The sequence below is a fragment of the Phodopus roborovskii genome, unplaced genomic scaffold (genome assembly GCF_943737965.1).
Source record: "Phodopus roborovskii unplaced genomic scaffold, PHOROB, whole genome shotgun sequence".
Classification (NCBI taxonomy): Eukaryota; Metazoa; Chordata; class Mammalia; order Rodentia; family Cricetidae; genus Phodopus; species Phodopus roborovskii.
The window spans coordinates 5,557,043-5,578,100 of record NW_026126416.1 but is presented as its reverse complement, the minus strand read 5'-3'; the positions used below and the strand labels follow the sequence as shown (position 1 = coordinate 5,578,100).

General features: G+C 43.8%; 1 protein-coding gene across 2 annotated transcripts in view; it reads left to right on the top strand.

Annotated features, from left to right (window-relative positions):
- Syndig1 (synapse differentiation inducing 1) overlaps positions 1-21,058 on the top strand; it is a 155,529-nt gene that overhangs the window by 55,349 nt on the left and 79,122 nt on the right. For both annotated transcript variants that reach the window (XM_051183199.1, XM_051183200.1), the window contains exon 2: positions 4,080-4,637. In XM_051183199.1, coding sequence (XP_051039156.1) covers positions 4,158-4,637 — 480 coding nt within the window. In that variant the 5' untranslated portion in view covers positions 4,080-4,157. The remainder of the gene's footprint in view (positions 1-4,079; positions 4,638-21,058) is intronic.

Genomic DNA, 21,058 nt, shown 5'->3' with positions numbered 1-21,058 from the left:
CTCAGGTGTGTTCTGTTACCTTCTATTTTGGTGGTTTTCTAGGGAGGGGAAGAAACTCATAGCAGGTTTCCAATGATTCTCCAGAAGTAGCCTCAGGTGAACAATTGCCTTATTAACCTTAGTGGAAACTGGATTTGGACCAGCTATGCTTTGAGTTGTCTTTTATGCACTGAGTTGGTAACTCTGAACCAGTATCCCATACCTGTCTCCCACACCAGGATACTCTCCACAACAGAGGACTGAAGAGGCTGACCTGAGTCTAACCAGCAGGTAGTTTTGTCCCCTAGGGAGTAAGGGCAACTGAAGAACTGCTCTTCTGGCATTAACCACACAGGAGGAGACTCTTTGGCTTGCCTCATCATGACTTTTCATATAGGTGGAACACACAGCACACAGCACATAGCAGCATTGCTGTGACTCTCTTAGGTCATATAACATCAAAGGGTCCTGTAGGATATTCTATGTTTCCGAATAGTCTCTTCACTGCCCTGGAGCCAGCTGAGTGGTAGAGATGGTATTACTGTGAAGTAGCAGATGTATGTTTGTATATTTTTCCTGGCTCACAGACTTATAGACTTAAATGGTCTGTATGATGAGTACATCAGTCAAAAGCTTTTGCAATTTGCTGGTCCCTCCTTACATAGGGACTCAAGAGCCTCCAAGTAGGGATAGGGATGCAGTTTAGTGATACATTCTCTAGGATGGACCAGATCCAGGCTTAAATACCCAACACTGAAAAACAAACAATAAAAGCCTCACAGAAGACGGCACCCTTCTCCCTCCACGTCTCTTGGTCCTTTCTCTGTTCACCTACCACCCTCAGCACTCCTCCTATCTCTTGGTTTTGACTTAACGCTGCTCCCTCTGTCTTCAGTGCCCCTTACACACAGCTTCATTGAGTGGGAAAAGATTTTCTTTATTATAGAAAATTGCAGGCATACAAAGAACTAGAGAGAATTCTATAGCAGACCACATATCTCATCAACCAATTTCATGAATTCTCAATTCATCACTGGTGTTATTTCATTGTCAATACTCACTCCTTCTATCTAGATTATTTTAAAAGCAGTCCCAGGCATTTTAGCTATTAATAATATCTATTTGTAGACTACATCTTGGGGCTGGAGAAATGGCTCAGAGGTTTTTGTTGTTTTTACAGAAGATCAGGGTTCAGCTCTAAACACCAGAGTCAGCCAGCTTACAACTTCCTGCAACTCCAGGGCTAGGTGATTGGGCTTCCTCTTCTGACTTCTGGGGACACCTGAATTCTCATTCAGTTGCATTAACACACACAATCAAATACTAAAACTTTGAAAAGTACGTGGGACCTGATGTATTTCAGAGTTCACTTTTCTCTACTTTTTAAATTAAAAAAAAAATACATGTGTTCAATGGATATTTTGTATTTCACACTTGTACACTGTATGTCTTGTTCAGATTCAGATCCATGGCTCTCTTGATTCCCTTATATTATGCATGCCATAATAACTAAAATAGGCCATGAATTTACAGGAGAGTGGGGAGGGGTACATGGGAGGTTTTGGAGGGTAGAAATGTAAGGAGAAAATATTGTAGTTATGTTATAATCTCAAAATGAAACAACAAAAAGGAGAGTAAGTAACTATAAAATCAAGCAACTCGTCACATGACAACACTGCTCTAGAATAATAGTGTGAGCCTTGCCCACATCCCTACTTACTGCCTGCTTCACCTAGCCTTAACCCTTCATGTGCAGACTGAGATGCAGAGGTCATATAAGAATGTAAGTTGTGAATCAAAAGGTATGTATCTGTTGCAGTTTCTGCTATGCATGTGTCCTCTGTGCATATGTGGGGAGCAGGGAGTGGTCCCAGGAACCGATGTGTACTAAGTGTATGCTGTCTCCCTGAGCTATACCTCATCTCTTTTACATTTCTAACCAACTCCCAGGCTTCACTGAGTCTTCTGCATGTCAGCAACACTGTGAGCAACAGGGACTATGAAAGAAATGGAGCCATATCTGCCTCAAAGCGCCTTAATATTGAACCCACCTCCAGTACATAGCCATCTCAGGGAGACAACACTAGGGCTTATTCTAATTGCATAATTCTGAAGACAGTTTACTTCAACATACAGTCTCTGACTGCCAACTCCATACCTTGTGCAAGAAAGGGAAAATATGCCACTAATTTCCTTGGTCTTAACTTTCGGTCTGGGTAGAGGGATGCTGACCTCAGCAGCTGTCAAACTGGCACAGAAGAATGCAATGGGAATCATAAGGGGGAAAGTCAAGAAGGGATGCTAGGCTCTCCCCAACCAATGGAAATGGTCCAAGAGCATACAATTCAATGGAAGAGACTGAAAGGCTGTATTTGAACAACGTAATCAGTGTCTGCTAGCAAGATATTTGCAGTCTGATGGTACTCGGGCTGAGAAGCTAGGTCTTCAAGATTTCAGTAGGCTTGCTAGTAGACCCACTAGACCACAATGATTCAAGCGATTCAGTTAGGAAAGCAGGCCAGGGCCTGCTCTGTAGAAGGAAAAAGAATGGACCAGAAATATCCCAGAACCACATGGTGTTTGTCTGTAAGACATGAAATAAAGGTGGTCCTCAAACATGTTACCCTTGGTGTGTTATAGTCACCCCTACAAAATCTCTCTTCAAGTAGTTTAGTTGAAGACTTTAGTTTTCAAATGGTAATAACATCTCCAAAGATAGAAATGTCAAAACCGCAAAAGCGGGTGATGGTGCATTGTGACCCCTCTCTAAACTGTACATGGCTTCACATTAATAATTCTTATTATCTCTCAGTGCTTACACTGTAGTTTGACCTTGCTATTTGAATCTGATCTCAGAATTTTCAATTAGTTGCAAAGGCCCTCTTCACCACTCTTGCTTTCGTCAGAGTGAAATTTTAGCTTACTGTATTTACCACCACATACAATAAAAGTCTATAAGTAGAAAATACTTAAATGTTATAGAAAATGTTAGTGCTTAGAGGAGCCTGAGATGAAACTTTTGTGTGTATATCCATGTTCGTGTGTATGTCTCCATATGTGTGTGTATGTGTGTGAAGGTCTGGGCTTGTCATCACATGTCTTCCTCGATCATTCTCCACCTTAGTTTTTTGAGACAGTGTCTCTCACTGAACCTGGAGCTTGCTGATTCAGCAAGACTAGCTGGCCAGAGAACTCCAGGGATCCTCCTGTCTCTGCCCCCACAGTGCTGTAATTAGAGGTATTGTACCACCACACTTAGCATTTTTTAATGTAGGTTCTTGGGATCAAACTCAGGTCCTCATGCTTGCACAGCAAGCACTTTTCCAATTGTGCCATTTCCTCAGCCCATATGAACCACTATCATTTATATATGGCTACTAATATGCAATGCAAGGAAATACTAGAATTTCGTTTCCTAGAACTTCAAGCTCTGGTCTCTGGTTCTCCCTTCTTCTCCCTCCTTCCTCTTTCTGTTTCTTTCTACATTGTGCAAGCCTAGATAAAATTACCTAAGGGCAAACAATTTGGAGTCAGTCATTATTTATGTGTATAGTGCTCATCCTACTAGGTAAACAAGTATGCCCTCAGTGTGAAACTGTGTCCACATACAGTCTAGTGGCATGGTCTTCCTGTCATTATTTTTGTTTGTTTGTTTGTTTGTGCAGGGTGTGGTTTTAAATCTTCCCTTGGTGTGTTCTCCTGCTTGAATGAATGGTTGTGTACTTGGAATAGTCAATCCCCACTACAGACATGTAATTCTATTTCTCTGTAGACCATTCAGATGCTAATGTGATTGAGTTTCTCAGGGTTTCAGGATGTCTGTTGTCAGGCAGAGGCTTCTGTAGGGCTGCAGTAGATCCAGTTCCTGCAGCTTCCCCCATTTGGAAGCAAAGACTTCACAGGGATGCATATAATTGATTTCTGGCTTAATCTGGGTGGCACACTAATGGGCCCTTTTTAAAATTCACAGAACAGGATGGACTGTATTTATCTGACTCCATAGCTACTATGCATGTCAGATGACTAGTAAATTCTGACTCAATGTGTCTCTGTGTGATGAGCTTCCTAATTTTTACCTTCTCTTTTTCCTGCTCCTCCAGGGAAATGGGTCCTATGGGGCTCGTGTGACCAGTGAGTACAGCCTGCTAGCCTGACACCCAGAAGGGAGGGAGTCTACCATGGATGGCATCATTGAGCAGAAGAGTGTTCTGGTACACAGTAAGATCAGTGATGCTGGCAAAAGGAATGGCTTAATTAACACCAGAAACTTCATGGCTGAGAGCAGGGATGGCCTGGTGTCTGTTTACCCAGCACCTCAATACCAGAGCCACAGGCTGGTGGCCAGCGCAGCACCAAGCAGTCTGGAAGGAGGCAGAAGTGAGCCAGTGCAGCAGCTGCTGGACCCAAACACACTGCAGCAGTCCGTGGAGTCCCACTATCGTCCCAACATCATCCTCTACTCAGATGGTGTGCTCCGCTCCTGGGGGGATGGCGTGGCCACTGACTGCTGTGAGACCACCTTCATTGAAGACCGGTCACCCACCAAAGACAGCCTGGAGTACCCCGATGGGAAATTCATTGACCTCTCAGCTGATGACATCAAGATTCACACCCTGTCCTATGACGTGGAGGAGGAAGAGGAGTTACAGGAGCTGGAGGTCAGAGGATGTGCAATGGGGTCTGGGGGATACTTGTGAGTGCTCATCAAAAGCCAGGGAGTGAAACTGTCATGCAAAAATACAGAAGGTGTTCTTGAGCATTTGGCAAGGATGAAAGGAATGGAACGAGCTGTGCAGTGATTCTGGCCAAAGGTGGCCTGTGATATTAGCCCTGTAGGTGGGGTTACAGACACCAGCACTGGGTGGCAGAGCAGTTGGGGATACTGCCACTGAATAACCTACAGGAAAGAGGGACACATGAGGGCTAGAGACATATGGTGTGGGAACAATGGCTGTCATAGTGGGTCCCTTAGTTTGACACCTGAAGTTTTTACTAGTAGACCATTGCTATCTCAGAACTCCTCAGAAGAAACTATAGAAATTTTAAGAGGGAGATAAGGGAATTAAACTTGGGATTTCTCAAATTCTGGGAAAGGATTGCCCAACTGAACTATGTTCCTGAACCCAACATGCCTTACCTCTTTAGTAGTTGAAGCAAGTGAGGGCATTTGAATTACACACAAAGACATACAAGCAGGGCTCTCTGAGATAGGGCACAGAGATTGCCAGCCATGTGATGTGGGAGTCATTGAGAGGCCATTGCAATATAGGAAATGCAGAGAACAGAATGTGTTCTACTGGGCCTCGTGTACAGTGTTCAGGAAGGGAGCCTGTGAGGGCCGCCAACAGGTATCTGAATAGCCTCCTCCATAAGCAGAGACATTTATACCATCTTACAACACTGGTGGGAAGAGAAGGCCATGAAGCAAGCCATCCAGAGCCTGAGGGAAGCTAGATGCTGGATGCTTTGGCTTCTGTGCTAATGCCTACTGCAACTATCTGCTGTTTTCCAAAGTCTCGGAGTTTGGCCAAGAATAAGTGTCTGAATCTGCCTGTCCTGTATGAACCAGGAAGCAAGCACCATGAGTGCAGTGTGAATTGGACACAGATATTCTGATGAAGGAGTGTCTTGCTGGCTCTGAAAACAGTTCTCAAAGAGAACATAGATTAACATTGTGTGTTGAGTGGGAAGCTGTCAGAGATGTGGAATCCATATCCTGTATCTTGAGAACAGATATATGGAGGCTTGAGGGGTTATTGTGAGAGAATCCTAGCCCTAGGAGATATGGTAAGCACAGAAACAGCTGACCATGAATAGAATTGAACAGAAATGCTGAGGCCCTTGGGGCATGGTTGAGTATGGAGGAGCCTGCCTGAGCAGGCCCTACCACCTAGAACCTTGATCATCTAAGGGAGACTGAACTCAGGAAAGTCACACACTAAGCTATAAGACAGAAGGCAGGTTGACAAGCTGGAGCTTCCAGGGACAGGGAGCAGGGCTGGGGATTCCAAGCCCATCTGTATCTTCCTTGTCTCTTAGCTTCTCTGCTGTACCACATCCTGTGAGCCAACCTGCTAGATTCCGATTTAAAAAGTATGGAGTAACTGAGAATCAGAACCTTCTAGTGTTTAATCCACAAAACAGCACAGGCAGAGTGGGTTACCACATGGAGAACTGAGGCCTATAGGCTTTGGGCTTTGACGTCTGCCTTTGGATGTAGTAGACAACCATGGAAGATTTCAGGCAGGAAGGCTATGACAATGTGATGGATAGGTTTCGGTCAACTTGACACAGGCGAAAGTCATCTGAGAGGAGAGAACCTCAATTAAGAAATTGACACCATAAAATCAGCCTGCAGGCAGGCCTGTAAGGCACTTTCTTAATTACTGATTGATGGGGGAAGGCACAGCTCATTGTGGATGGTGCCAGCCCTGGGTTTGTGTTCCTAGGTTCCATAAGAAGTTGGGCTAAGCAAGCCATGAGGAGCAAACCAGTAGGCAGCATCCTCCATGGCCTTTGCATCAGCTCTGCCTTCAGTCTCTAACCCTGCCTGAGTTCCTGCCCTCACTACTTAAAAAATTTTTTTTTGATTCTTGTGGATTTCACATCCAATCCCTCTCATCTCCCCACCCCCCCTTACCTCCACCCTCTGCCCCTGCGACCTCCCCACCCAAACAAAACAAAACAAAAATCTCAGTGTGGAAGCTGTAGTGTGGCCCAGTGAGTCACATAAGATACCCCTTAATCCATACACCTCTACTTACAATTCTTCTTTGCAATGTTCGTTGGATGGGCTCAAGGCCTCTGGCTTCTGGTATCTATTGATACTGGGCCCTCACTGGGACTCCTCCTGGATATTCTGTTGTTGTCCTGTGCCAAGGAGATCATGGAACTTTGGATCTGCAGATTTGGCCTCTTCACACAGTCCTGCCATTCAGAGATAAGGAGGATGTTGGAGTAGAATAACTCATAGCCCTGGTTCTGAGCCTGGGTGGTAGCTGGACTGGTTATCCCACCAGCTTTCCGTCATAGTCACCACAAGGGGGAGCTCTCCAGCACTGCCCCAGCAAGGAGCAAGGCTAGCTCTCCTGCTCTCACACCTTTAAGTCTGGCTCTTCTGCACACACACCACCAGGGCCAGCTCTACTGTTTTGCCCAGACAAGCTGTAGGAACTGTTCTCCAGATTGCTGCAGTTGGTGAGGGACAGAGCCAGCTCCTCCCGTTCTCATGCCCTGGAAGCTGGCTCTCCCACCTGCCGCAGTCGGCAAGGGCTGGAGGAGGGTATTTCCCCCACACATGCCACCACATGGCATACGAGAAAAGGGGCAGATGCTGCTTTTCTATTCTCTTGTCCACAGGATTGGTTTATCTGTACCCTCGCTGAAGGATCAGCTCTAGTGTGCTCCTCAGGTGAGACACAAGACCTGCTCCCCCCCCCCCACCTATGCGCAGTCAGTGAGGGGCAGGACCAGGTCTCCAGCTCTCACACCTGCCACAAGTGGGAAGATTCCCTCCCCCATGTCACCACATGGGTGATGAGGGGGATGGGGTCAGCTCTCCTGCTCTTACATCCTCTGGGCAGGCTCATCTTGCGCACCCCTCACCTCCTCCCCCACCCCACTCACCCCCCCCCCGCCAAGAGGGTCGTCAGCTTTACTGTGCTGTACCGATGAGGTGCAGTACCAATTCTCCCACTCTTCTGACCCACTGCCAGATCTCCCGCCCACCACAGGCTTGGGGGGGGGGTCTTCTCTCCCTCCCACTCTACCATATGGCAGATGAGGGGTGGGGCCCAGGTCTCCCAGGCACTTTTGCGAGGGTTGATCACCTGTGTCCCCCTCCCCCATCAACAGGGTCAGCTTTACTGTTCTACCAGGGTGAGGTTCGGAGCCTGTTCTTATGAGAGCTATAGCCAAGTGCAAGTCAGCTCTCCTCTAGTGACTCGGGGACCGGCTTTTCGCACCTGCCACAGGTGGCAAGGGACAAGAGGCTAGGTGATCTATCTCTCCCTTGCCCACACCACCACATGAAGGCCCGTTCACCTGTACCCATGCCATCAGGGACAACTCTCCTGTGCTGCCCAGGCAAGGTGCAGGACCTGCTTTCCCGAGTGTTGCAGTTGGTATGGGACAGGGTCAATTCTCCCTAGTGCTGCAGCTGCCCTCGATGTTTTAGGTAAGGAACTGTGAGTGAAATAAACCCTTTCCTCCCAAGTTCCTTTGGTAATAGTGTTTCCACACAGCAGTATTAATCCTAACTAAAACAGACAGGATGTGCTTTGGGACACTGCTCTAGCTACAGAGTGGAAAGAGGATGTGGGAGAGATGTAAGGGGACAGAAGGAGGAGATAGCAAACTGGAGCCACAGAGGCCTGTTATCACAAGGGATGGAGAGGAAATCAGGACAGCACTAGCAATGGAAAAGACACTTCAAAGTGAAATTTGTCATTGATTGGTGATAGAGAGGGACCCACAGCGCATGCACAGCTCCGGTAAGGGTTTTTGAAAAATCAGCTCCACGGTACACTCTGTCCTTGTAATTATGGCATGGGATGCTGGCTAGATTGAATCAGTAAAAGAAATTTCTGGTTGTCTCCATTACCCTTTTTGCTTTTATGTGTGTACTATTTCCTCTTCCCTCTTGACACAACCATATACATTCCTTGAATAATTGTGTCTATGTCAAGATCACTGAGAGCTGATCAGGTGATTGTGTGTCTTCTTAGGCCTCAGCTAACTTCTCTTCTGAGGCTTCAGAAAAACCTAAGAATTTCCTTCCTTCTTAACCCTTGTGTAGGCATCTGACTGATCTTGCAACTAATGGTCCAATATTTAAATGTGATTTTATTGATTAGTGCTATGTCTGGATCTACATTTTTGGCAATCCGTTACCAGGTGGGCTCCATTTTATTTTAAGTTTTTTCACACAATGACCTCGTTTGTTTTTGTTGTTGGTTTGTAAAAGATCTGGCATCTATCCAGAAGAAATCTCTTAAGTTAAAAATTAGGAGGTGGTGTTAAAAGGGGCAGAGTTTCCTGTCCTGATAAGTACAGGGCTTTGGATATCACAAGAGCCTGAGGGAATGAGATGTACCACTCAAATACTTCACTCTGCCCTAGCCGTGGCATTGAAAACCACAAGAAACAATTCTTTTAAGAATCAGGTAACTGGAGTATTTAGTTGTGGTGATGGTGTTACTGTGTTCATATGTAAGAGTGGCCTTTCACTACTTGATACAGCACGTTGGTATTTCTACTTTGGTCAGATGAAGGGCCTTCTAAATAACATTAAAGGGATAGCACAGTGTTCAAAATGTTCTTTTGGGCATTTAAACAGACTTTCTGGTTAGTCTCTAAGGAGTTCAACCAGACTAAGACTAAGACTAAGATTCCCATCCCCAGACAGACTCTTGAGTACAAGTAATCAGGACATAATATAGCCACTCTCAATTCCAAAAAAGCTGTTTTAAGACCCCACAGTGGTTACTGGATCTTTCAAGAAATCTAGGGGAGTAAAGAAATGTTCTCAAAAGCATTCATAGAGTATAGCAGCAATCTATTGTTGGTGATTTTTATTACATTTTTTTTCTGAAAAAAAAAAGAAATAAAAAAGAAAAACATGTATTAACTGATTCTGTTGGGGGGGTGTTTCTTCATTCTATGAAGTAATAGATATGTGTTAGCATTTGCCCTGTAACAAATCACTACAAGACTAAGGGGTTTATAATAAGTATTTCTCCTAAGGCCAACTCTGAGTTGAGTTTAGCTGGTAGATGGTCTGCTGGTCCCTCTGGCCTTACTCATTGCCCTAACGTAACTGCTGGTTGATTGGCTTGGCATCTGTAATTGTTAATGTTGGCTACCTGATGGCTGCAGTGATGAAGCAACAGGCTGGAATTCTCTCCACCAGGAAACTCCAGGGGACCAAACTAGGTCCTCTGTATGTGGGAGACAGTGTGAAGCTTGGACTGGCTGAGGGGCCCTGGCAGTAGGACCATGATACGAACTTGGTACATGAGCTAGCTTGTTGGAGCCCTTCCTTTGGGGTGGGATGCCATGCTCAGTGGCAGTAGGACCACAATACAAACCTGGTACATGAGATAACCATGATGGGATGCCATGCTCAGCCTTAAAGCTTGGGAAAGGGGCCTGGCCCTGCCCCAACCTATTGTGCCAGACTATGTTTATTCCTCATGGGAGCCATTATGTGTAAGGAGGAGTGGACTGGGAGTGGGCTGGGAAGACGTGAGGGGGCAGGAGGAGGGGTGGGAAGGAGAGCTGTGGTTGGAATGTAAAATGAAATAAAAAAATAAAATGGAAAAATAAAGAAAACACACTAGAGTATATTAAAAAGGAAAAAGGAGGAAGAGGAGGACGAGAAGGTGGAGGAGGAGGAGAAGAATTCTCTCCACCAGGATAGTTAAGAGCTGGAGCTCCCGAATGCTTGTTGGCAGGATGCCTACCAGCTCCTCTTTTGTACAGGGCAATCCTGTACTGTACAAAAGAACCCTTTCCATCCAGCCACAATTCTGAGACAACATATGGGGTCTTCCATTTGCCTTTATGTTTGTGGAAGTGTCACTACTCCATCAGATGTTCACCATTTTTCCTGCTCCTGTTTACCAAGTAGAGCAGGACGTGGTTTGGTATGGTGTGAGAGAAAAATGAAGGACTTCCCAGGGTTTTTCAGGATTGCTCACTACGTAGTCCCACAGGACATGCACCTTACTGGTTTCCTCAGGGCAGTCTGGGCAGAAATAATTTGGCCTGGTGTCCAACTTCTCAGAACCTCCTTCCTGGCAGGAGGAAGCCAGGTATTAGGTGAGGGCTGGGAATCAGATGAAGCAATACTCACCTACCAGGAATTTGGTATTGGTATGTGACCATTGCTTCATCTGGTTCCCAGCTCTCACCTAAAACCTGAGGCTTCCAGGAGCACCACAACAGGAAGCCCCTTCTCATTTCACACAAATAAGCTCAAGCAGCGAGATTACAGGGGCACATAATAAAGCAATTCTACAAAACATACCATTAGAGCTAAAGCCATGGAGTGACATGAAGTGATTAGAGTACACTGCAGGAGGGCAACAAAGCCATCCTGCCATCAGCAGTGATGGCCTGTGTCAAAAGTCACTGCTGACTGACCTGTTTGTTTCACTGCATGTCTGTTCAGATTCAGAAGTACATAGTGCACTGTCTAAACCTGCCCATAAGGTCTAGGCCTTTTCTTCATTGTGGTAAAAAGTGGGAGACAAGTGGGAACTCAGGGAGCACTGGCTCCATGTCAGGCCCTCTTTGGGAATTGTGACATATAATGCTTACAACACTGGAAATACTAAGATCTCACCCTAGATGAGGGATGACATATGCTAGAAGTCCTTCCAGCATCACAGAGTTGGCATGGCTAAAGCTTTGGAGCTAAGACAGATCTGCTAACTCTGGGTTCTTGCCTGCTAATGATCATGATGGTTTTATTTTTTTCATTTGTTGTTGTTGTTGTTGCTGTTGTTGTTGTTGTTGTTTTCTTTCTGTGCTGGAGGAGGGGTATACTATGGCAGCTCTGTGCAATGTCCACAAACTGATCACAAAGAGACACATCTGATTTTGCCACTGGTCACTTCTTGGCTTCTGAGAATCTCCAGCCTAAGTCCTCTGAGACTTGTGTTTGTGTTTCCATTCAGAAACTTATGGCTTATGTGACTACAACTGCAGTGAAGATTTTGTGCAGCCATGCATGCTCAGGAAAGCAGAGTCTTCAACAGACAATTGAGGAGAATCAATGTACCAGTGTGAATAAGACCAGACAATAACGCTGAGAATAGTTGACCCAGAGAAAGCAAAACAAGTGTAGAAAATGATAATGATTTTTGAAAATTGACTTCCATTGCTTCAAATAAGAGGGATTAATCATGTGATCATATGGTCAGGAGAATTTAGGCTGATTTGGGTAGGGGGATTTTTGGAGGATTTGTTTGTTTGTTGTGTTTTGTTTTTGTTTACATGGTTCCACTGACTAGAAACCAAGAAAAGTGGTGAACCATGCAGGGTGATTATAATGACCAGCTTGCTTTTTTCTTTCTTTCTTTCTTTCTTTCTTTTTTGGTCTTGGGTGAGTAAGAAGGATGATCTCACAACTAGGATGTTGTCAGCTGTTGTAAATATGCTGGTGTGCTATCCACTCTCCTTTAACATGGTTCCTTCTAGATCTGTCTCTCAAAAGTGTAGAGTATTTGGTCTGGCTGAATCTTTCCTGAAAAAGACTTTTGTTGTTCGATTTTAATTTATTTCAGATTACATTTTCAATTTGCTATGGAGTGATTCGATAATAGTCTCCCTTTACTAACAAGATGTGAAATCATTGTCATCATGTCCTCTTTTATTCTTAAGTATGGCTTCCTTTATTTTAAGCATCTAATTGCAGTAGCTGCATTGGAGTCCCTCTTTTCCTGCCAAAGGCACATCTGTAGACACTCAGACATGCTCTCCTCACTGCTTTTCTTGCCCTGAATATGGATCATACTTTCTCGATGTTTACTTGAAAAGTGGGTTACTCAGACCTTCCTATTTCTATTACTTGATTTGTTAGTGACTTTCCTGAACTAAATGTGTACAGTCCTTTTTTTCTTCTGTGGTATTTGGCCAATGATATTACTCCAGTTGTGTTTTGTTTTGTTTTGTTTTGTTTTTTCTTCCATACTTCTCCCCTCTCCCACTGTGTCTGATTTCCTGGGAATTAGATCATTACTGGTTAGAAACTGAACACACATAATTCCAGCAGATGACATTTTCAATGTGCCCACAGATCCCCTGATGCTGGGGATGTACTCAAGCAGCTTTCAGTTTTCCCCAGATTCCACTGTCCTCTTGGCTCCCTACTGCTTCATCTCTCGCTTTACCCCATGGTCAGCCAAGGGTGAAAGGGGAGCTTACACAGACTCTTTGTGGTCCTCTGGTTTCCAGGAGGGCTCTACTAAATTTCTGACTAGACTTAACCTGACACTCAACCCAAGATTATAGTCCTAGTGTCCCCCATCTCATAACTGGTTATGGATCTCTGCCTCTCCTTCCATCAATTTAGTCCTCCCCATGAGCAAAGTTTTCCAGATAGCCCCATCCTCAAAGAAATGCTTCAGGAACCATGTTGATATAATGCATGGAGCAGCCCACAAGAACAGCAGGACCCCATCTGTTCTTATTCAAAATTCAGTTGTATTCCACCACAGATAAGCATCTTTAGTGTGTTGTTGGCCTTCTTTGAGCTTGACAGCCCTGGTCTTGCTATTGTTATTTTTCAATTTTCTAGAGGCAGAATTTGGCTTCTTCTGCCTTGCTTCTTGTGAAGACTTGATGGAAGATTATGTGAAATTGCTGACATGGCTATCTCAGCATGCACCAGATATGGCAGAGCTGTTTAGATGTGAACAGACAGTATACTGCTTGGATTTTATTACTAACAAGCTGGAGATACCTGGGAAGAAGGAACATCATTCAGTTGAAGAACTTTCTCCACCAGATGACCTGTGAACATGTTTGGGTGACATTTTCTTGATTGCTGGTTGATGTAGAAGGGCTCAGCCCCACTGTAGGTGGTGTCATCCCCAGGCAGTTATTTCTGAGCTGTATAAAAAAAGGTAGCAGAGCCAATAAGCAGCGTTCTTCTGTGACTGCTGCTTCGATTCCTGCCCCCTGGTTTCTTCTTGAGCTCCTGCCTTAGCTTCCCTTGATGATGGAATCTAACCTGCAAGATATAATACAACTTTCTTTCTTTCCGTTTTGGTCAGTGTTCTTTTATTGTCTTGTTTTAGATTTATTTTAGGTGCATGTTGTTTTGTCTGTATGTGTATCTGTGTACCACATAAATACAATGCCTCTACAAGACAGAAAGAAGGTATTGCATGACCTTGAACTGGATACAGACCTTTGTAAGCCACCATGTGGATGCAGGGAATTGAACTTGGGTCCTCTGCAAGAACAGCCAGTGTGACCTTAGCCACTGAACCATCTCTTTACCCCCTTGGTTAGTGTTTTATGTTTTATTGTAGCAACAGAGAGCAAACTAGAACAGATGGCTTATGGTTAGGCTAAGAATTTTAATTAAATTAATTATATTTAAATAAGATGACAAATCACCACTTATGGTATTAGAAAATTAAGCTATTCATGTTTTCCCCTTGGGGCAATCTACCCATGAAAATGTGTACTTAGACACTTCTGTTTCTTTGGGATCAGTGCTGGGTCACATACAGGGTAACTATTTTATATCACTGTGGTCCCATGTGATTTTCTAGTGCTCTAGCTAGATCTCCACCTTGTTCTGTAAAAAAGCACTGTACAGATAACAGCAGTGATGTTTACCTTCAAGAAAACATATTCTAGAGCTGGTAATACCAATGCATTTTCTGTGTAAATTATGTATTCTCTCTCTCTCGCCCCCTCTGTGTGTGGGGGGGGGGTGCACACACACTCCTCTTCCACTTTGTTTTATACATGTCTCATACTGTTTTTGTTTATTTTTTTGCTCTGTTTGATTTTCCTTCTACTACCTATGACATGCTAGCTAGCCCACAAACTTCTGTCTTAGCCTTCCACCCCCCTTTTGGAGCATTATGATTATAAATGCATGTACTATCATGTTCAGCTATATATGTATTCTGAGGATTCAAACTGAGGGGCTCATAATTGCATGGCAATACTCATTAAGTCATGTTCCCTATCCTTACCTCCAGAGAAAGTGTGTGTGTGTGTGTGTGTGTGTGTGTGTGTGTGTGACTAGAATAGTGAAATGACACCTATTGTTTTAATTTAATGTATAAAATGCATCAAACTCTATAACTTAGGCATGTTTCTCAAATAATAATAACCAACAATCTTGTGTCTATTATGTCTCAGGAAATCCATGTATCCAGAAATGGGCTCAAATTGGACTATAGAAGGATTTCTGGCAGTTATATAAAAGCCAACATTCCTCAGTAATTTGTGAGTCATTTTACTTATCTCTATCAGAAGGGACATGTGTTTCTGCCGTTGACATACACCTATCAGGATATTGAAGTCCACTCTGGTCTCCATGCTCCCTCAGCATCACAAGCACCTTCTACACCTTTCAAAGTCAATGTTAATCATCCTAGCCCTTCCTTCTTATGTCCTCTACCCTAAACTTCCTCCAGCTCACTGGCTTCCCTCCCCATAGCTACTCATCCTTTCTATAACCAGTCCTGCTACTAACCCTCTTTTGCTGTCCTCTTGCTCACTCACTATATTCTGTTCTCTATCTCTTGCTCTTTTACTATCTCTACTATTCTCTCCTGCTCTCCACTTCCCTAGCCATGGCCGTGTCCAGTCTGTTTTCTTTCCTCTCTGCTTTGGACTCTTACAGATGCCTCTGGATATGTTTTTCTCTCTTGTTCTCAATTTAAAAAAAAAAAACCCTACCCTAATAATGGAGTGGTCATGTAAGCAGTTTCTTGGCTGTACCCCCTTCTTGCATACTCTGTCACCTTTCATATTTTTATCTTATATGTGTCAGTAGAAGCACTAAGGTATGTAATAAAGCCATTTGATAGCAAGCAGACAATTGCCCTATAGTATATCCTCTTGTCATAGAGAGGCAGGGTCATTATTCATATTCCCTTTTAATGCATCCTCAGCCCAGTGCTAAGCAAAGGCACAAGCAACAACCAAATCTTCTGGAAGCAGAAGAGACTGTAATTGGAATATGTGGTGTGCTGGTCAGCAGCCTTCATTGTGACTACTGGGTCATTGTCAAGCTCCTGAGTGACTGAAGGTCTGTTTTAGCTATGGGGCCAATAAACAGAATCATCACCAGAGAACAGAACCTCCTGTCCCTGCAAGATGATCATTACTGTCACAAAATCTGCCCTTTCTGCGCTACATGCTTTTTAGCATGGTAATTGTGACAAATGGAGTTTGAATAACAATGAAAAAGGAAAGCCCATAACTGACAGATCCTCTTTCATACTCGGTTCTGAACAAATACAAAAAGAATTCTAATTCTAAATGAAATTGTAGTTATATTAAGTTTCCCCAATGTGACTAAAGTCTTCTTGTCTCAATACACAAAAAAATCTAGGACAGATTGTGCCAGCTACTTTCTTTGTCAACTTGACACAAACTGGAGTCACTTGGGAAGAGAACTTTAATTGAGGAACTGTTTAGGTCAGATTGGCCTCATGGCTTGTGGGCATCTGTGTCAGACATCATGTTAACTATTAATTGACATAGGAAAGCCCAACCCACTGTGGATGATGTCATCCCTAGTATATTATCACGGTTCTCTAGAGTAGCATTTATGTATATACATACATAAGTTTGTGTGTATAGATAGAGAGACAAAGAGACTGGGGGAGGGGGTATTAAAATGACTTAAAGATTGTGCTCCAGCTTAATCCAACAATGGATGCCTATGAATGGAAGGTTCAGGAATCTAGTAGTTGTTCAGTCCATGAGGCTGGATATCTCAGCTGGTCTTCAGTATACACCAGAATCCCAAATAAGTAAGCTCTAATGCAGGTAAAGGAATGGATATACCAGTGAGGTGAGAGCAAGCAGGCAAAGAGCAGAAGTGTCTTTCTCCCATGTCTTATATAGGCTGCCAGCAGAAGGTGTGGCCTAGATTATAGGCGGGTCTTTCCACCTCAAAGACCAGAAAGAAAAACCTGAACAATAAGCATGAGACATATAGAAAATCGTCCTTTGAATTCAAAGAAGTCACAGAAGGGAAAGTGTGTTGGTTAAAGAGGTATGTATGGGGGAGATTGCTCAGTGGGTAAAACACTGCAAGAGTGAGGACCAGAATCCACTTAAAAGCTACGTGGCTGTGGCAGCCCACCCATAATCCCAGCACACAGGAGGCAGGGAAGTGATTCCTTTTGTGAAATAGTTAGCCAGACTAGCCAAAATGGGATTGGGGGGGTGGACTGCCTCAGCTATGAGGAACGATACCCAATGTCAGCTTCTAGCATCCACCTACCCACATACCTTTTGTATGTGTACAAGCACATATGATATACATGTTACCTACGCAAAAAAAAAAAAAAAAAAGAAAAAAAGGAAAAAAAAAAAGGTGACAAGACCAACTATTACAAGCTCCTGTTACTGAGAATTCCCTGCTATGATGAACTGTAACCAATATAACCAAGAACTATGAGTTGTGTGTCAGGGCATGTAACGAGTTTGTTTTTTCCTCCCGCCACTGGTCTGGTCCCGCTGCCGCATCAGCCCCAATTAACACACTGAGACTCTGTATTAGATATAATTCTGTTGGCCAGGTACTAGTTTCTTATCGGCTAGCTCTGTCTTAAGTATTAATCCATTTCTATGTATTTCCACATGGTCTTACCAGCGAGAGGCAGCTAGCGGTTCTATTCTCTCCAGATTCTCCATCTTGATTCCTCCTTACTACTTCCTGTTTCCTCCTTGTCTCCTAGTCCCTCCTATCTTCCTTTCCTATTGGCCAACAGTGCTTTATTCATTAACCAGTATGAGAAACATATACAGAATGACATCTCCCATCAAGGGCATTTTATCACAACTAGAAAAGAAACTTAGGAAATCTTCATAAAACACATCTTCATATTATAATTCTGCTGTTACTGACCATTCCAATCATACTATTGACAACATGTCATTAACTCCACAGCTGAACACACAAACATTTTACTGGTTAGTCTTCATTACTCCTTTCACAGCTTATATCACAGTATCTGGCAACGTAAAAGAAATGGGCATCTGAAGCAGCTTAGCTTGCTTAGCTTGGGGTGTGGCATAGAATCCTATCTTGAAAGGAACTCTGGGCAGTGATGGATGGCACAGACCTAGGGTTGGTGCTCTGCAGTTTTCAAAGTTAGACTTTTGAAATAGAAAGAAGAGTTGTTTTGTTTTATTGTAGTAACTTTGCCTGTTAGAAAGCTTAGGTGTTAGAGACAGAGGCTGTCCTTAAAGACCAAGCCCTCCATGGCCAATGGCTGTGCACTGCAACCTGCATGGCTAGAGCTTTTCTCAAAAAGAAACATACCATTTGGGAACAGAAGGATGGGAGGAGGACAGACACACACAGGCACACATATGCACACACCCCATTGTGAAATGAATGCTGAGTGGATCTTTTCTGGGTTTTCTTTAATGATGCCTGTATTTTCACTCACAAGTGGAGGCCAAAGGAATAGCAGGCAGTCTGGATAGTTTAGAAACTGGAGTTTCCTATAGATCTCCAAAGAAAGGTTTTTTTTTTCTTTCTTTCTTTCTTTCTTTCTTTTTTTTTTTTTTTTTTTTTTCATTTTTTTTTCACAGAAAAGGAAAAACAACATTGTTTCTCATGAACCAATCACCAGGGAAATGTGAGACCTAGGGAGAAGTAGCAGCCACCATCTAATTTAAAAACCACATGCTCAAGACATGAAGTTCACGTTGTGGGTCGCTGGTGTTAATTGGAAAACATCCCCAGTGTCTGTAGCAAGTTTTCACACTGCACCTGGAGTGTACTTGCAAGCAAAGAGCCAGGGTACAGCGGAGCCATGTCATAGACCACAGTACTTAGAAATCCCACTGTAAGATAGGTGAGAGCCACCAGGGCCCTCAAGGAGAGTCACCACTGCCATGAAACCAATGGATCACATGCAGCAAGGGAACAATGGGTGGAGTTCATTCAGAATCATTGCCCTATTGGGAATCTTAAAGCCTCCAGTGTGGTGTTTCCTGTCCGGCTTTTCTCTGTGGAACATAACATGGGGGATTGCACAGAGACCACTGTTTCAGAGAGGCTGCTGGTGCAGAGTATGGGATGAGGTGGGTGGCTACTATATACCAAAGGAAGAGAGACAGACTGGAGTGGAGTGGGGAGGAAGTGAGGGAGAGTAAGAGAGGGGAAGGAGGAAAGGAAGGAGGGAGGGAAAGAGAGAGGGAGGGAGGGAAGGAGGGAGGGAGAGAGAGAGAGAGAGGAAGGGTCATCTACCAGAACACTGAGCAAACATCTGGCCCTAAGGTCTTAGAAACTCATGGTGCTCATTAGAAGGTCAAAACCTGTTATGAACACAGTATGCCCCTCCAAGTTCTGTGTATGAAAGACCTAGTCCAAGCCTTGGCCTTGAGATACTGGCTACTGTAACAGGGTGCTCAAATCTTCTACATGGTGTTTCTCCGAGCTTGGAAATTTGTGGTCACCAGTCCCATGTTAGGTATTTGCTATTTATGGTAGCTGCTAGTGGCAGGTGCTCTAATTTTGCTACAGAGAATGACCAGGAAGCCATAAATGGGGTCATAAAAGGAACTCAACATGGCCTTTTCCTTGGTTAGTACATTGGGCCATCTGGGTCAGCTACAACTGTTTGCTTGTAACATCCAGCCCATCTGTCATTAGCATGGGCTGGAAGAGGTATGAGTGAGACCCTTAGACTCCTAACACTTAGAGATCACAGGATGCTGTCATCTTAGGAGCTGGTGACTGTCTCTGTACAGCATAATTTCTTTGTCACACTTAGGATCTGTCCACACTGTGAAAAACTGAATTTGGGATCATCAGAACCCAAGGTAAAGATGATGGAGACTTCCAGGAAAGTTTTAAGTGAAACACTTCACATCCAAACACACACACACACACACACACACACACACACACACACACACACACCTACACCTATCAAACAAATAAGGGACACCAATCCCTTGGGTGCTACAACTGTAAATCAAGGTCTCAACACAGGGTTGTCATGAATTAGATGTGGCCCCCCACAATTTATGTTTCAGGGACTTGATTCTCCATGTGCTAATGTGAGAGGTGCTGTCACTTTCAAAAAAGAGTTAAAGGCTCTCATTGGTCACTGGTTTGATTCTCAAGAGAGGGCTGTCCTCTCCTCCTGGAATCTCACTTCACCATGGATGTCCTTCTCACCACAAACCCCTCCTTCATGGTGTTAATGTAGACAGGAGTCGTCAACAGAATTGTAGTTTGAACTTGCATCCTCCAAAACCTTCTGTCTTTATAAAACCTCATGTATTCTAGTACAGCTATGAAAAGTGTAAGATTAAATTCCTATATTTCTGTAGGTATTTAAGATGTGCTTCCATAAGTCACAGGCTAAAGGTGGTCACAGTATTTGGTGTGCTAGAAAGGCTGAAGAAAAGCAGCAGCAGAACTCCCTGACGTTCTTTTTGATATGATGCTGTGCTTAATATAAACATCATCATCTGAATGAGAGGTACCTCTGTCTCCACTGACTCCTCAGTGGGGTCGCCAGCAATACCTGACAGGGCTGGAGTTCTCTGGGGTCACCAGAGCTAGCTCTGGGAATTCAGGGTCCTTTGAATGGTACAGAGGAGCTTCTGTCTGCCAGCATCACACTAACCCACTTGTGAAATGCCTCACCTTCAGGGAGATGAGCTCACCTCCTACTACAACCAACCTATTGGGAACATCATAGGCACAAAATAAAACAAGACTGATTCATCACTATGCAGAGGGTGCTGCAATTTCTTTGAACTGACTACCGTCCCTCTTCACCCTTGGCTGTGAGTGTTCCACTAGTGAAGAATAAGGTTGTATGTGAAAGGAAGACAGTTATGTCCCATAAAATGACAGATGACAAAGTAGACATTCTAGCCATTGCTTTTCTACCTTATCTGCATGTTAAATTCACATGTAGAATCAGGCATACTATCTCTGGTGCCCTGAGGCATCATGATGTCTTAACCGCAAGAATAGTGCCTACCAAGGAAGTTGGTCATGGACCCAAGGGTCTCACAACTAGGAAACAACAAATCAAACTTTAATACCAAGCATCTTTGTTTTTGTATCTTAAGACCTTGCTGATCCAAATTAGTTGGATCAGAACTAGAAAAACAAGACTTCTATTAAAATGTTTTTTTTTTTTTTTTGGTAAATTTTACTACTTGAAACAAGGAGAGTAATTAACAATATGTATACTGAAGAGTTCTGGAAAATGGCTGTGGTTCACAGTCCAATGATCTAGGAAAATAAGCTGAAGAGAAGGTGGTTAAGAAAATGAGCAGATGGGCAGACACATGATGAAGCCAATTGGGACATCTAAGTGGCAGCTACATGAGG